General features: G+C 43.3%; 5 protein-coding genes across 5 annotated transcripts; 2 read left to right on the forward strand and 3 right to left on the reverse strand.

Moving 5' to 3' along the window:
* Nucleotides 1–499: 499 nt before the first annotated feature.
* EAE98_010662 (uncharacterized protein) lies at nucleotides 500–7616 on the reverse strand (the record flags this gene model as incomplete). Its single annotated transcript, XM_038958283.1, has 2 exons — nucleotides 500–1073; nucleotides 1171–7616. The coding sequence occupies 2 exons, from the start codon at nucleotides 7614–7616 to the stop codon at nucleotides 806–808; spliced, it is 6714 nt and encodes a 2237-aa protein (XP_038805289.1). The 3' UTR covers nucleotides 500–805.
* An 874-nt stretch (nucleotides 7617–8490) lies between these two features.
* On the reverse strand, nucleotides 8491–8969 carry EAE98_010663 (uncharacterized protein; the record flags this gene model as incomplete). The annotated part of the gene is made up of 5 exons (XM_038958284.1): nucleotides 8491–8547; nucleotides 8601–8649; nucleotides 8705–8770; nucleotides 8878–8903; nucleotides 8967–8969. 5 exons carry the CDS (start codon nucleotides 8967–8969, stop codon nucleotides 8491–8493), a joined length of 201 nt encoding a protein of 66 aa, XP_038805290.1.
* Nucleotides 8970–9365: 396 nt separating this feature from the next.
* Nucleotides 9366–10028, forward strand: EAE98_010664 (uncharacterized protein; the record flags this gene model as incomplete). The annotated part of the gene is made up of 1 exon (XM_038958285.1): nucleotides 9366–10028. One exon carries the CDS (start codon nucleotides 9366–9368, stop codon nucleotides 10026–10028), a length of 663 nt encoding a protein of 220 aa, XP_038805291.1.
* Nucleotides 10029–10210: 182 nt separating this feature from the next.
* EAE98_010665 (uncharacterized protein) lies at nucleotides 10211–11650 on the reverse strand (the record flags this gene model as incomplete). Its single annotated transcript, XM_038958286.1, has 3 exons — nucleotides 10211–11260; nucleotides 11520–11527; nucleotides 11593–11650. 3 exons carry the CDS (start codon nucleotides 11648–11650, stop codon nucleotides 10211–10213), a joined length of 1116 nt encoding a protein of 371 aa, XP_038805292.1.
* Nucleotides 11651–13094: 1444 nt separating this feature from the next.
* Nucleotides 13095–14905, forward strand: EAE98_010666 (uncharacterized protein). Its single transcript, XM_038958287.1, has 4 exons — nucleotides 13095–14217; nucleotides 14282–14461; nucleotides 14514–14610; nucleotides 14666–14905. The coding sequence occupies exons 1-2, from the start codon at nucleotides 14100–14102 to the stop codon at nucleotides 14413–14415; spliced, it is 252 nt and encodes an 83-aa protein (XP_038805293.1). The 5' UTR covers nucleotides 13095–14099; the 3' UTR covers nucleotides 14416–14461; nucleotides 14514–14610; nucleotides 14666–14905.
* Nucleotides 14906–15799: the final 894 nt, after the last annotated feature.

The following is a 15799-nucleotide window of genomic DNA, read 5'->3' on the forward strand; positions in this document are numbered from 1 at the left end:
CATTCTCTCGATATTGGAATAATACCGATACAACTATACTCATTAATCTCAATCCATTAATCTCAATCCATCCACACCCAAGCCCACATCTCGTCTTCACACTTTCACACTTTCAAATTTAACAGTTTATATTTCATATAGCTCTCTTCACTTCATTTCATTTATTATAATCATCCATCATCCATCCACTCCCCTCCACTCCCCTCCAAACCCAAACTTTCCCCTCTTTCAAATAAATCACTCCCTCTCCCTCTAACTCTATTCCAATCCCACCCCTAAGTCCCAATACACACACTCACCTACCTCAACTAATCCCTATATTTCCCTCAGTCATCTTATTACCACCTACCTTTAAATCAATCTCTATCTTACTCTACTTCACTTTACTTTACACCACCTCTCACTTACCACCTCTCACATCTTCAATCCCACCAACACTCATCCACAAAACATTAACAATTGATTACACGATCAATAAATCAAATCAAATCAAATCAAATAAATAAATCAATAAACCCATTCATTTATCTAGAAACATACATATATTCATATAATCCCCCATCGCTCTTCCATTCACCAATCCTTTCATTCCATTCCATTTCGTTCCAAACCATACTGATATAGTTTAGTGTATAAAAAAGAAAGGAAAGAAGAAAAATAGTCCTGAGCGAAACACTCCTTATGCACCCGTCCCTCCAGAAATAATGTCCTAATAACGCCTGAGTGAGATGTATATGACATTTCCCCTTATCCTCCGCCATCTTTCTCTCTTTCTCGATACCCCTCTACAACACTTTCTTCCCTCCTAAATAGTCTCCCACCCTCCATTATTGATGTCCATTTCCAGCTTTCGACTAATCACACTTGGGACTCCATGACCTAGCCAGACCGTCCTAAGTAATGCGTCGTATCTCTTTTGATTCAAGAACAATTGGCGACTATGTCTTAGTCCCGGATCAACTTCTCCGTACTTATCGATATATGGAGCTACCATCCATGAACCACTAGTCCGGTAAAGGTAGAAGATGCAGCATTTACGGATATTTAGGAAGAGAGCTGTATTCTTCTGACATCTGGAGTGAAAGGTTAGTTACAATTTACAATGGAAATAAATGAGGGGAAGAGGAAAGTAAGGAAATTGCAAGGAGAAAGGGGAAAAAAGGAACATACTTAAGCATATGCTGTTGTCCACCACCGATTTTATCTCTTGGTCCTCCACCAGGTTTCTCCGGTCCATCCCTTGAACAGCAAATACTTTGACCACAGAAGATTTCTCCGCAGAAAAGACACAGCATTGGATCTTGAATATCTCTCTTACTATTAGGACAACGTCTCTTCATTGTTTCCTCCATCAGCGTGTCGTAATTTTTAGGCAGACCGATGAGCTCAAAGATTGTAGGATGACTAGGACATAATGAGTTGTTGATACCATGGACACGAGCTCTCTTCTCTACAGCCTCTATGTTGCGTTCAAAGGCCTGTGTGTAGAAATCCTTGAACACATCTGGTAAATTAGGAGCGGCTACATCCATCATGTTTATATCATTTTCCATTGTGGTTCTTGTAACCTCGGTAGCAGCTAAAACCAGCTCATCATTCAATGAGTTCGCATGTCGAATCCAGCGAGTAACTAAAGATGGAACGGTTCCTTCTTCCTCAGCAAAGCTGGAGAAAATCTCACCGAAAGTCGGCAAAAGGAGTGCTTCAGTAAGGCGATCGAGCTCGTTTATGTCTGAATTGGATGACGTGTAATTTTGGAAGATGATGCCATAACGAACATTCAAAAGTATCATGACCTTTCTCAGATATACAAGTGCATATTTCTCCACGAATGCGCGACAATCTCTTAGGGTTTCAAAAATGCCAAAACTTCCAGAATCATTAGTGTGTAGAGCGATGTCATCAAATATTAGAACGTGAAAACAAAAGTCTCCGAAGTTATCGACTCCTTCCTGTTGATACGTTTGAATCATATCGAACCATTTAGACTTATCGATGTGTCTTTGTAATTGGAGAACCACCTTGGTCATCTCTGCAATATAGCAAAGACGTACAAGATGAATGATATCGATATCCTCGACAGGCGCAAGACACAAGGAAGCTTTGGCCAGGAAGACAAATGTATCTTGAGAAAGCAAGGAGTCGGGACGTGTTGGAAGGTCGCTAGGTGTGGAATAAGCGTTCTTTCCGAACAATTGTGAATATTGTAATTCGTAATCTTTACTATATTCTCTGGCAACTCGATTGTCTCCTGCAAGCTTGAGCCCCCCAACCGTAACGTAGGAGAGAGCAGTCTCAGACAATATCCTAAGGTGAACAAGAGCTTGTTGTGGAATACTTTCTAGGAATGTCTGCCCTGGTGGCGTTGCAACACCACGCTGCTGAATCTCAACGGCAGATATAGAGAATCCTAGAGCCTTGGCTAGTACGTCGCTGGAACAGAAGTCTCTCTCTTCATGTTGTGCGAGGCTTTCCTTGTGGCTACTTTCCAATTTATTTTTGGTCATGGTGTCTCTTAGCCTTCGATATATGTCGGTCAATTCCCGTACAGAAGAGGGTGCGTTCGACGATCTATCGTTTGGGAGAGGAAATGAATTTTCAGACCAAATAGCACTTGCGATATCTGCTGGAATAGCAGCCCGTGTATTGGTTGGTGTGAATGGCGACCAATGACTTGGTGATGGTGGATCCCAGGCATCCATTAATAGTTCTGGCATCTTGGCTACCAAAGGACTGGCCATGGTATCATCATTATGCTTCTTGAAAAATTGTTGGGTTCTTCTGCTAGCGGGAAAGTCGGATTTATTATCATAATTATGAGCGCTACCGATTTGGTTGATTTTCTCCGTCCTAGGTTGCTGATAGGCACCAGCAAACTTTTCGATAAAATCATCAAAAGTTACTGTTGGTTTGAGGGCTTGATCTTGTATCTCTTCCTTTGGAGACCAAATTATGGGCAAGAATGAATTTCCTAAGGCTTTGCATAGTGGACAAACAAATTCATTCAACTCGAGCTTCTCAGGATGATGTCGAGCAATTTGATGTTGATGTCGTCTGTTTGAAGCTTCATAGTAGACTTCAAAACACTTGTAATGCATGATATGTCCACATCCGACAGACACCGGACCAGGTCTTGTGAACTTTGAAGGAAATCCTTTTCCGATGAATGAACGTTCCGTGACAATATCTACCCCACTAGAAGTAACTTTGTGAACTTGCTCCTTATTCTCACCCGAAACGCCAAATGGCCGAATATCTTCTGCGGACTTATCCAAATTCGAAGGGACATTCGCAGCTTCTCGAACAAAGTCTGCGTCGGACATATCAGTTTGCCGCAAGACCGAACTGGTAGTCATCAATGCAAAAGTTCCGTAAAGACGACCATCCTTAGTTTCTTCCTGACAAAGAATACATGTTCCCGAGGGATATTGATAATAATTCTTCGAACTCTCGCCTTCGGATTCCATATCTGAATCACTGATATCATCTTCGCCCCAATCAATATCTCCTTGGTTGTCGAGGAAGTTCTTTTGCTGTTGTTGAAACTGGGCCATGACCCTCTTTTGACGTTCTAATGCAGCTTGCTTCTTCTTCTCCTTATCTTCGAGTGCATTGTTGTTTGCAGGCGAAGCTGTAGAAATTCTATCAATTGGAACACCTAATCGCGAAAAGGCAGTCTCGAAATTTCTAGGTCGCTTTTGCTTCATTCTCTTCAGCACTAGAGTAATCTTTGGGTGGCAAGTTTTGAATTCCTCTTTTCGCGACAACATTTCCAGAATGGCAACGATTGTCTTCGAGGCCGGGGAACTAGGTGAGAAATTGCTTCGTGCATTACTGGTAAGCGCAATGTAGACGAACGACTCAAGAGACTCTTCTGACATCTCGTCCTCGTCTGTCCTATCCTCCGATACCGCAATAAGAACTAGATGTAGGACTACGTGCAAAAATGCCTCCACACGTGTTACAGGTACAGTAGGTGTAAGCTTATCCGCCATCAAAGGATAAAGAAGGGCATAGTAGATGATTTGAGCAAAAATGCCTGTTCGAGTGAAAGCCGCGAGATCTGAGAATGCACCAGACTCAATGGAGCGTAGTTTAGGCTCAAAGACAATTTCGGCAGGTGGTCTTCCTGTCTTCTTTGCTACCCAAGCTTTGTAAGTATTCTCCGATTCCTCTCTTTGATTTTTGCTGTAATGAGCGATGTAAGGATCGATATCTTCCAAATACTGTTCCTTAAGCTCAAAGGTTCCAACATCATTGAGTCCCTCGGGAGGTTTGAAATTTGTCATCTCATCAAGGATATCTTGACACTCTTCCTGGTCTTGAAATTTATCGGGTAGCTTCCCACAAATCTCTGTGAATGATAGGGGTTTGAAGCAAAGCACATGGGCGATATCTCGACGCATGGCCATTATATGAGAACCAGGGTCATCATCATTCGAAACTAAGGACGTCCTGTCGCTGATCAAGACAATGAGAAGATGGATTAAATCCTCTGCGATATCAAGAATCTGGCCATCATCAACTCCATCTGACTTTACTTCATATAGACCTTTCATCCATTGCTCAAGACCAAATCGATCAATGATTGAAACGAGCATACGAGCAGGTGAACATACAACCATGGCGGTTTGAAGAAGGAAGATATCTCTGTGGTGGGATACATCACGTAGAGTGACTCCACGGTATGTACCTTGTTGGTGACGAAGACTCATACCGTTTCGAACCCACATGTTAGCTTTCATTTGCGCCAACCACGCACATACTCGCAGAGGATAATCAAACGCTGCCATTAAATGATCTTCTGGGGAGTATTCTTGACTTGGCATAGTTCTTTGTCCCATGGGCTTAGGTTTTTGAAGAAGTTCTTGTGTAGTAAAGCTTAATAGTTGGATGAGCTGTTCCCGAGGCATACTCTTTCCACACTCAATGAGCCAAGATAGAGTGTAGTGGAGAGCATGATGAAAACTGATAGGTTGTGACTCTACCACGAACTTGACGACTGAATGCTGAACGACGCTGTTCGATTGTTCGGTTGTATCAAATTCGTAGTCACCCACTTTCTTGAATTTAATTTCGTCCTTGATCTCTGCCTGAGTAAATCGCTTTCTCTCAGTGCCCAGAGAGCTGAGAATAACTGCCTTTGCTGCAGTCCGAATTGCCCTGCAGACAGGCTCTGTCGATTCGCCAGGAACCCACTTGAAAGACTCCGAGAATTGTCTACACAGTCGATTGATCTCCCGTGTAATCAAAGATGCACTAATCCAAGCATCCGTTTCATATTCTACATGTTCACCAACAGCCCTGATGTTAGGACAAATACCTTGATGGAGTTTGACTAGGTCCAAAAACTGCAGCATGTATCTTTCTTCGGTACGTAGCTTTTCTTGCACGTGCTCTGAACCGAACAAATATTTCAAATCCATGAAAAAGTGGTACATTCTTCGATTTGTTACAGAGCCTGAGTCAAAAGCCAAAGTGGCATTTGGAAAGATTTCATAAGGATGTCCAACCTGTCGCGTGGTAAGGAAGGTGTAAAGAATTGCCATTAAATTGGTCAAGAAGTTTCCTCTCTCCACGATTTCCGCGGTAATAGATGGCGTTGTCAACATTTGTAGAGAAATGTTGATAATTGAGTGATCTGGTTCCCTGTCGGCAATCAAATAAAGTTGCGCGAGAGTCGTGTAAAGACCTGAAAAGCGTAGACCCAGCACACGTTTGAACTCTGGAATCGATACGACTGTCGAGATGTATAGTTCACGAAGATCAACTCGAACCTTTTTCCACATCCTCAAGTCGAACAAAATCAGCCAGTCTAATCGTAATTTGTGCCACAAATCCTCATGTAAAGGTACAGATTCCCTGTCCGTATAGCCAGGAGGACTTTCAAGCCAGTATCTAGCTGGCTTTGCGATTTCTTTCTTTACTGGATTCGCTGGAGTCTTGGGAATCTCCATCTTGGCTTTTGCATAAAGGTTGTCTGATATGAGAGGTTGCATTTCTGCAGTATCAGAATCTGATGGTGTGAGATCACGATCTCTGATGACTCTTTGAGGGGCAGGAGGAGGTGGTGGGGGTGGAGGTGGATATCCAGCCAAAGTAGCTTCTTGTACCTCTAACGCTTCATCGTCTCCACCGATCATATCGACATCTCCATCGTTATCGGTCTCCGTTCCAGTCTGAGTTTCCCGTTGAGGTGCTGGAACGGGTTGTCTGGTCGGCTGTATAATTCTTATCTCTGTTGGCTCTGCCGGATCAAAACGAACAAGTTCTACTTCTTCGTCACTGGAAGCGTCTTCGTCCGCATTTTCAAGCATTCGGACAATATTGGCTTCATTGAGGTCATCATCATCTCCATTATCAGTATCGTCGGAGTCTGAATCAGTGGCAGCGACGGCGGCCATTACTGCCATAGCCTGAGTTCGGCGGTCAGTTGTTATAATATGCCTCAGCACGCGATTTTCAGCATCTGACCACAACATTTCCTCTCTTTCGTGATCATCAATACCCTTCAATCCTATGTCTGCATTACTAGCTTCACTTCCACGATTCCATTCCTTGAGCATTTCTTCACAAACCACCTGACGTAATATGTTGTGGTCTGGACCGACACTACAGCCAGAAATGTCACTGAGCCATTCAATGATAGTTCCACACATCTGTTCCCTGAAGGTATCCCGAGCAGAACGGATGGTAACTGTGACCTTGATCTGTTCCACAACCCTTGAGACTCTCAAAAGCTTGTCAATGTCGTGATCATATTTGATGACGCTTCGACCAATATCATCAGTTTCATGCGCTCGCTGCATACCCTCCGCATTCGTTACCTTGCAAGCTCTTGCCACCTGGTCTCGAACTTCATTGACAGTGTGCTTCTCGTCGTTCCAAAGAAGAAGTGCATATTCACACGGATCCTCAACGATATCTCCATTATAGTAAGACGAAGTCAATCGCGACCTCTTCTCATCCTGTTGTATCGACTCCTTTGATTTGGGTAATCGCAGCTGTTCTGGCGAACATGATATAACATCGCAAATATAATCAAAAGCCCGTCCGATGGTCATTCGAATGCTTTCCACCAATTCATCAGGCAGACTTGCTGCTTTGCCTTTGTCTTCGCCTTCTACACCCGGTCCATGTGCTGTATGTATTGAGCAATGTACTGGTAGACGCCATGCTTCTGGATCTCCACAGTCGCAACATCCGCTGTTGCCCAAGGATACACTCACATATACCATATGGCCCGTATGATCGGAGGAATCGTAGCATCGACTACAGAGTACGCATGTGTCATCGGAACTGCAAGTTTTGCATCGATATGTAGCTTCTCCTGTCTTGAATATATGCCCGCAGACTTTCCCTCGAGCCGCCTCTGTGAATTCGTCGCCATCGGTCCCTCCTTGCGCTTTCCTCAACTTCCATACTTCGCTAGCTGATGGCCTCGAGTTTTCTGGAAAGAAAAGGTTCAAGTGTTCTTTTTGTCCGCCGGCCAATGACCAGAAGAGACTCTGTAATAAATCGCGCTCCGCTGCTTCTGTGTAGCGGTTCTGGTGGACGCGGGGCAATGTTTTCAGGAAGTCGCAGAGCTGCCTCGATGGCATAGATTCTTCCGCCATGCCTGTGTGGAACTGACAAGACGATGAAGTTCCTGTCTTCTGCTCAAATTGGTGGGCGTTGACTATATGATGGTGGTGGTATGCTTGTTCATTGATAAAGAATCGTTATCGGTATCGCAGTTTCCGCAAAGGAGGCGAGGTGAGTGCGTGTTGGTATAGATATAATCCTTCAAGTCCAGAGACTTTATGTGTGATGAGAGAATTACATGTAAAGGTGGGTATAAATTTGATTTATAATACACAATATGAATTGTAAGTATCTGGGTACTTGGATAAGTGACGTTGTAAAGGTTTTGATTTATTTGTGGAGGATGGATGAATTGCGGCGGGGGAGTGTTTCGTTTCATGAGCTTCCACAAAGACCAACCCTCACAACTCAACATCTAACGTCTGGGCTTAAAATCGTACAATTAGATCGTCCATATGGCTAGATCAAGGTATGATGTTTTTGTATTTGAACATAGATTCATGAAGTCTGTCGCTATTCAGATGCAGATGCCATATAAGAGTCTTCAATGTTCAAACATGACTTTGATGATGCATGAATGTCCAAATGGATATGAAGAACGAAATCATTCCTCGTAACACTCTATTGAATATAATACTTGTAATTCTTGCACATCATAAAGGTGTCTTATCCTTGTCACGAGCTTGAAGGAGAAGAGTACCAGAAGGCAATGACATCGTTGTACCAGTCAGTGATCTTGCTTTTATGCCCGTATGATTCTATGTTGTCGATTGTCTTTTGTACACTTTCCATGAAGGCTTCCTGCCCAATACTGACGCCCCGATTCTTTTTTTCTAACAGCCGCATATCCCCATCAAGGCGTGGTTCTTTCCTCTCACATCCATCTATACCAAAACCCCAACCCCTCTACTCGTCGTCGTCCGCAGCCTCAACATATCTCGCTCTGATATCCTTCCATTGACGCTTTCCCGGTGATCAGCACATTTCCTAACTTCTTCTCTAGCAATGCAACTTACTCCCTTGTTTATAGAGTCCCAAACTCGATCTGTGATTGAATCGTATGCCCTAACATACATCAGTTTAAGTCCTTTCCAGGCATTCCGAATGGATGTAAACATACATCTCGAATCCAAAAGCAGCACCAAATACTGCACCGAGGAACACATAGTTCTTTCGGAAAAGGAAGCTATATGCCAGTCTTCATTAGCCCTTCGATCTCCAGATCACCCTCGCCATAACAAATGTCGTGGTGGTGGGCGCATCGCATAGCATCGCATCAAAAGGGTAACTAACTTGTAAAGAGGACGGCTTGCGGAAGACTACAATTTCACCCATTAGCACAACTCCAAACACCTCGAGAATGCCCCGACGAGTAAACATACCATGGCGAATGAATCAGTTCTGATCGCAGATTGTAGACAGCTTATCGAGTGAAGTGATTCCGTAAATTGAAGTTGTAGGGCAATCGGACGAATTTTGGCTGAGCCGGTATAAAACAACGTGAAATTCCGATGGTCATATCAAAGAGCTTTTGATTGGTTGAAAGCTTTGGGTGGGACTGACTTATGATTGGGTAACAATTTTGGTATGACAGCCTCATAGCAATTCTACTCGTAGTAAAGTTTGATAAAGTTTAAAGCTTACTTTTACAATAACCAACGTCCTTCACCAATTTTTTGATCCAGCATTTTTCAAAATCCATATCTATATTATATTTATCTCTATCCGCATCATAGAGATTTCCTCCCTATCCTAAGGGCCTCGTCCCTCAAACTCAGAAAATGCCCTCGGTCCCCACCCCCTCCAAAGCCGGCATCGTCGAAACTCAAACGGGCGATCGTCACATCCCCTCCTCCACGCGCGCCGACGGTACAAAGCGCAAAGAAATAAAAATTCGTCCAGGTTACAAGCCCCCCGAGGATGTCGAAGTATACAAAAACCGCACAGCAGAAAACTTCAAGAATCGTGCTAGTAGAGGTCCACCTGGCGCTGAGAGTTTAAAAGACGAATCAACTACACCGGGGTCAGCAGCTAGCAACAAAAATGCAAAGAGGAGAGAGGCGAGGAAGAAGGCTGCTGAAAATGCAAAGGATGCGAATGGGGACCTGAAGGGAAGTCAAGCGGACAACTGGAGGGAAGGGAAGCAAAATGTGGATGGGGAAGAGGAAAAGAAAGAAGAGGTTGATCTGGAAGCGGAGAGGGAAAAGAAAGCTAGGAACTTGAAGAAAAAACTAAAGCAGGCCAAGGAATTGAAGGAAAAAAGTCAACAAGATGGTGCAAAACTGTTACCAGAGCAATTCGCCAAGGTTATCAAGATCAATGAGTTGATCAGGGAATTGGATCAGCTTGGGTTCGATGCCGATGGGGAGCCAAAAGCTAAGAACGATGCGAAGGATACCGCAATTACGGAAGAGGCATTGCCAACAGAGGACGCGAAGGAGTGATTTTGATTTTCTTGTTACAGCATCGAAACACATTGCTATACGAGCGGCGTTAATTCTGGATTAAACAACGGTGTCATTTGAAGCCGCAATAAGCGTGTCTTGGAGTTATAAATTATGGGTAGACAGATCTCAAGATCATAGTACAACAATCTGGAAATAAATTTCTATAAATTTCTATTTGTCTATACGATTCCGTTTGCCTTATTCGCGGCATCAGCTCTAGCTAGACAATCTTCTACTACCTCCCAAAACCTCTTGATATCCAGGCCTCTTGGAATCTTGACTCCCTCCTCTCCCTCGGGAAGTAATTTAACAATCGTTCTACCGGTCTCCGATCCTTTTTGGGCATCATCATGACTTCCTTCAGTAACAACCTTTACCTCAAATCTCTCCCTCTTCCTGCCATCCTTGAAATCATAAAACGGAATTTCCGCACCCGAAATGCCATCCATGATAACGGCCACCGCCAACGGATCATGCAATGGTGGCCCCTCACTAATCCCAAAGACTCTATCATAGGTAGCGGCAAAAAAAGTTAGTAACTCCACCAACATTGTCCTCAACGTAGTATTCTCCTTTCCTTCCTTCCCATTCCTCAACATATCCTGCACTTCCTTCGTGGCTAAAACTTGATGAGTGATATCCAATGGAATCAACACCGCCTTTGTTTTCAGAACTGAGTGATCGAAAATAAATGCTGCGGCCTCGGGATCAACCAAGATGTTGAATTCGGCCCAGACGCTCCAGTTTCCAATCCGCTCTTTATGGTCGACTTGTCCCAATACCGCGTTTGTGAATCCGTTCCCGACAGAACCACCCATAATACTGACGCCCTTGATATGCTCGGCCAATCCCTCATACTTCTGAAAGCACAAGGCAATATTTGTCAGTGCACCCGTAGCAACAACCCATGCCGAGCCTGCTGGGGTAGCAAGTAACGCCTTGGCCATAGCATCAATCGCAGGTTCATCAACTGGCCCTTTAGCTGGTGTCGGTAAAAGATCTGTTCCTTCCAAGCCAGATTCCCCATGGATTGCTGGAGCGTGAACACCCGGGCGTACTAATCCAGCTCCTGAGCCCCGGTAGACGGGGATGTGAGTTGCCGATATGGCTGTGAGGAGAGAGGTGGCATTGTAGGTTGTGTGATTTATGGAGGAGTTTCCGTGAACGGTGGAGATTCCTAGGAGATTTAAAGAGGGGTGATAGGCTGAGAGAAGGATCGCGAATGCATCCTGTTGATTTGATTAGCTATTTATTTTCTTCATCATAATATTTATCTCAGCTCAACGATTCTCAACTTCTTACATCTGGAGAATGGATCATGTGACTACACATAAATCCATTTCAACATCTCTAACTTTTGCATAAATGCAATGCACAGGGAGCTTATTGAACTCTAAAACATCCCATGTTCTCTCATTCTATGCATCCAACATGCGTCGCATTGACAGACACGAAGACGTGATGTAAGAAGGTGGATATAAGACTTACATCGTGGCCTGCAAAAAGTGTAAGTGGGTGGTTCCGATATCGCGGGGGTTTCATCTTGGGATAATAAACTTACCTGGATCACAATCTAACCAGATGTTGACTTTCTGTTGTTCAGATCCCATACTTCCCATATTTGCAATATTCGTATGTACAATATCTTCAATATTCAAAGATGTTACTTTATCAAGGGGGATTTATGGCGTTGGGAGGAAGAAGCTGTCCTTTGATAAGTTAAAAGTGGGCTGAACTAAACTTTGACATTAGGTTACCCGTCTTCCCGCCAAGCGAAACGGACATCTTGCCGCAAAAGGTTCGTTCATGATTGATGATGATCACCAACGTTGATGCAAGTCATTTTTTTGTAGTAAACGTACTGCCACACATCAGCTAAGTCGAAACTCCAAGTTCTGCTTTCCTGTTGCATGCAGATTTCCTGGTATTTTCATGAATGGAAGAACATAGTTCGAGGATCACTGACTCCCATGTTCTTTTGGTGCAACAACGCAACATCACCAATTAACTTTCGGAACTAGGGTTTCTATCGTTCAATGCAGGTTCTCTATTTATCCAATACTAAGTTCGGTATTGGGTATCATAACACATCCAATATTGAGCCTCACCACAAATCCAATGTAAAGTTGCGGATTACAAACACCAATTACGACAGAGCTTTGTGCATGTTAGATGCTTATACGCTGTACATCTTGCGGCAAGGAGTTTCCATACGCCATCTAGTTGAGTATCCAGTGGCCCTATCGGGATGTCCTCGCTCTAAGTAGAGTGTCGAAAGCTTCCCCCTTTGTGAGTGGTTACACAAAGATGTCGGTTATGTACTTGTTCTGTGCTACGATGCTCCAGATGTTCCAATTATTGGGAAAACATTTGAAGAGAAATCCTCAGTGTTCGCTTCTTTGGCGTACCCTTTCAACTTGGTGGTCGTTATTATTGTTCATGTCGAAGTGCAAGTTGTCTACACTTGATAGAGTTTCCGATAATCAATAATATATACAGCAGGTCGCGTGAGGGTTGTTACAAGTTTGCTCTCAGCGATGGCCCATGGGTCATTTTGCCCGAATCTTAAACGCTCGCGAATGAAGAAGGTGGGCGCTCAAAACGATTGCGGACATTTGAGTGATAATGTCTCATATGATACAAGGGTAAATACTTGTATTTTTTTGTTACTGCTGAAGCAAGGAGATCAGCTACTGCTTGCTCTCAAAGAAATCAATCTTCACCTAACTCAAATATTACTTTACGCTATTTGATCCACCGAGAAACCTCGCAAATCGGACCCCATTCCTTTTGCTTGAGATTACTACGCCGTACACTTGCTTGGAGTTATCCAATCGTCCAAACTCTAGTCACTGCTATGGATAGGGCGGACATCAGCTTATGAAACAACCACAACACCGGGAGTGAAGGCCCATTCTTGTTAGTTGAATATGTTTCCACAATACACTCCTGGCTTTCGATGATGTGGATGTGAAACAACTAAACTGGTGGAAGTGAGGGTCTAGTGCCATCAGTCTCCCCAGTCTCGATACCGTTGTCGAAGTGGAGATAACGGAATGACCAAAATAGTGGATGTGAGGGTCTAGTAACCGACACGTGGCGCACTTAGTCTTTTAACACTACCAAACATTGTTTATATTTCAATATACTTCGGTCCAGCACCAACAAATTCAGTTACCAAAAGCTGAATCACGATCCAGAAGCAGAGGTGAAATTTAACCTTTGGGGGTCTCACATCAATGGTGACTGATGACATTTCCAGTGGAGAAACGGAGAGATAGAAAGCTTTAGTAGCCCCTTATAATAAAGGGTGCAACCTGAATGTGAAGCCTGCAGGATGGGAGTTTTCAATAGGCAGGACATATGCCAGAATGAACTCATATGACAAGTGATTGAAAACTGCATCTCTTTTTTGAAAGGTTCTCACTTTCTCCGAAACTTCTATTCTGAAACAGAATTTCATAATTTCAGCCGAAACAATAGACCTCCACACGAAGCCACGCAAGAACTGATCAAAAGACGCACCCCGTTGTTAAGGCGACATCGCGTTGAATCGTCGGTCAACTGGTATCAGCTTCTCTCGCTTCTCGCTAGCCACTCCTACCCCATAAACCCCGTTCCACATTCCTCGATGATAAAGGTATCCGATATTGAACTTTGGATCATGGGATATGAGTTACAAATTGTAGTAGTTGAGAACTGGTCTAAGATTCTCATTTTACACAACGGAAAGATGAACATATAAATGAGGGTGCGCGATTTTATTTCCTTCTTGTTTCGTCGATCTTCAATCTCATCCCTAAATTCGTTCCTCGTTGCGACACTTTTATTTAACACTCACTCTCCACAACAAAATCATAGGAGGGTAGGTGTCCAAATGCCATTCCATCAGATTTTACACGTCGAAGAGCTACAGATTTCTTCGTGCGCGTCATCTTGAAGCACATCCGCCGGGGTATTACGCTCTCTTTCCTCGACCTCTAAATTCAAATACCTGGCTTTGAATTCCATCTTCCGTTCTTGTATTCGCTCTCTTTGGCCTTTTGTTTTTCACACTATCCCCTTAGAATGTGCATCCGCCACATCCAGCCCTTCCCTTCGCCTCATTGTCAATCCCAATTCGTCCCCTTGCAACTCATACACCCACCAAGACACGTCTTTCTGAAGGAAATAGATTTTTGTTCAGGTTAGTTGCGGGAACTGAGATGCAACCGATATGCACAACTTGCTAATTAATTTTCTACGCTCAGGATACGATATGTCGAACTATTTAACATGCCCAAGAGGATTAGAGGAAGTTGTTTGGGAGATCTGGCCAATGAAGCAGGCTTGTTGCGATTGTGAAATGGAATTGGGAGAAGGCATGGGGAGATTGAGTTTGTGATGATGGCATTGGGAGAGTGGTGATGTGAAACGGGAGGAAGACCGAGGTATGTGAGTTGGGAAAGTAAGAATTTGGGCGAAGGCTGACGTGAAGACTAGTCTGACTCTATCAAGCTTGTGCGTCACCGATTCAACCGAGCCATCTCCTTACCCCCTTTCCTCGTTCTCTCTTCATATACTCGAGTAATAGTGCGCGGTGTGTGGGTCAACTTCATTTGTTTTTCTAAATTGCTTACGATGGAGCCATGCAGGAGTTTGGACTAAGATTGTTTGTAATGCGGCATGCTTTAACAGGGGTTATGGGTTTTATTATTCTTAAGTTTTTCTACTACTAAATCAACTCTGCTGGAACGGAATTGGTTATCTCGGTCTTTACATCGTATGTTTTTTACGGCTTGGATGAATGGATATGGAATTTGGACAGGGAATGAGTTGGTAATACCGGTGCAATACGAACGGATCGTTAGGAATTAATGGCAGGTAGGCATGGAGCGCTCATAGCTAATTGATCTTGAAGTTTATTACTTCTTGAAAAGTTCTCTTCTCAAGCAATCTCAAACAAGGTTCTTAAAACTTAAGAATTGAAATCAAAATCATTTTTATATGGATAACAAACTTCCTCGAACAGAAATCAATTGCTTGATACGGGCTTCGACCATTCTTCTCAGATCCTCTCTATGACTTTCTATTCTCATGATTCCAAAGCAACCAAAAATTTCTCGAATACCCACGCTTATCTCCTCTATGCAGATGTTTCCATGTGATATACGACAAGTATCAATCAACGATCGATTGCTACTACATACTCTCTATCCCCATACGAATTACACATCAATCCGCTTCTTTCTCAAATAATCTATCTTCTGACAGTACTTCATGTATTGAAATCATAGTAAGGTTCATCAAAGTAGCAAGTAACCACTATCTCGAAAACTAATCCCCTTGAATTAACCGAAAAAGAGAGACGCTTGTGGGAGTTACGTGAGACTGGCTGAGTAAAAGCTAATTGAGCGGGCTATCAAGAATTAGGTGAAGAAAATCCTTTCCAGAGATTAAAATTGCTAGGTGGATGACTTTGAGGTCATGATTTGAGGGAGTAGTTTAGGGGAAGGGATGGGGATTTGGGATTTTAGGATATGCTGTACATGGGAGGTTGAAATTACGTAGATTGTTATTCGTGGAATTAAAAGGAATGATGAATTATTGAGTAATGTCTTAGGTCGTGTCTTTATATACTTCTCTTCAGGATACAATGGTTGATGGATTCTGTGCTCTTTGTTTTATGCGAGGACTATATGAAATCATTGAAATGTCTACTGCATAAGATTCAAAATCAAGAGTGTTGAAAGGAGGGAACTTCTGCGTGAGTCGTGATTATGTCATCG

This window comes from Botrytis deweyae (assembly GCF_014898535.1).
Source record: "Botrytis deweyae strain B1 chromosome Unknown BDEW_039, whole genome shotgun sequence".
In the NCBI taxonomy this organism is placed as follows: Eukaryota; Fungi; Ascomycota; class Leotiomycetes; order Helotiales; family Sclerotiniaceae; genus Botrytis; species Botrytis deweyae.

Bases quoted from the DNA above. Each gene is read 5' to 3' on its own strand.
- EAE98_010666 (XM_038958287.1), top strand. From the start codon at position 14,100: ATGTGCATCCGCCACATCCAGCCCTTCCCTTCGCCTCATTGTCAATCC. The intron at 14,218-14,281 runs GTTAGTTGCGGG...TTCTACGCTCAG, and splicing joins GGAAATAGATTTTTGTTCAG to GATACGATATGTCGAACTAT.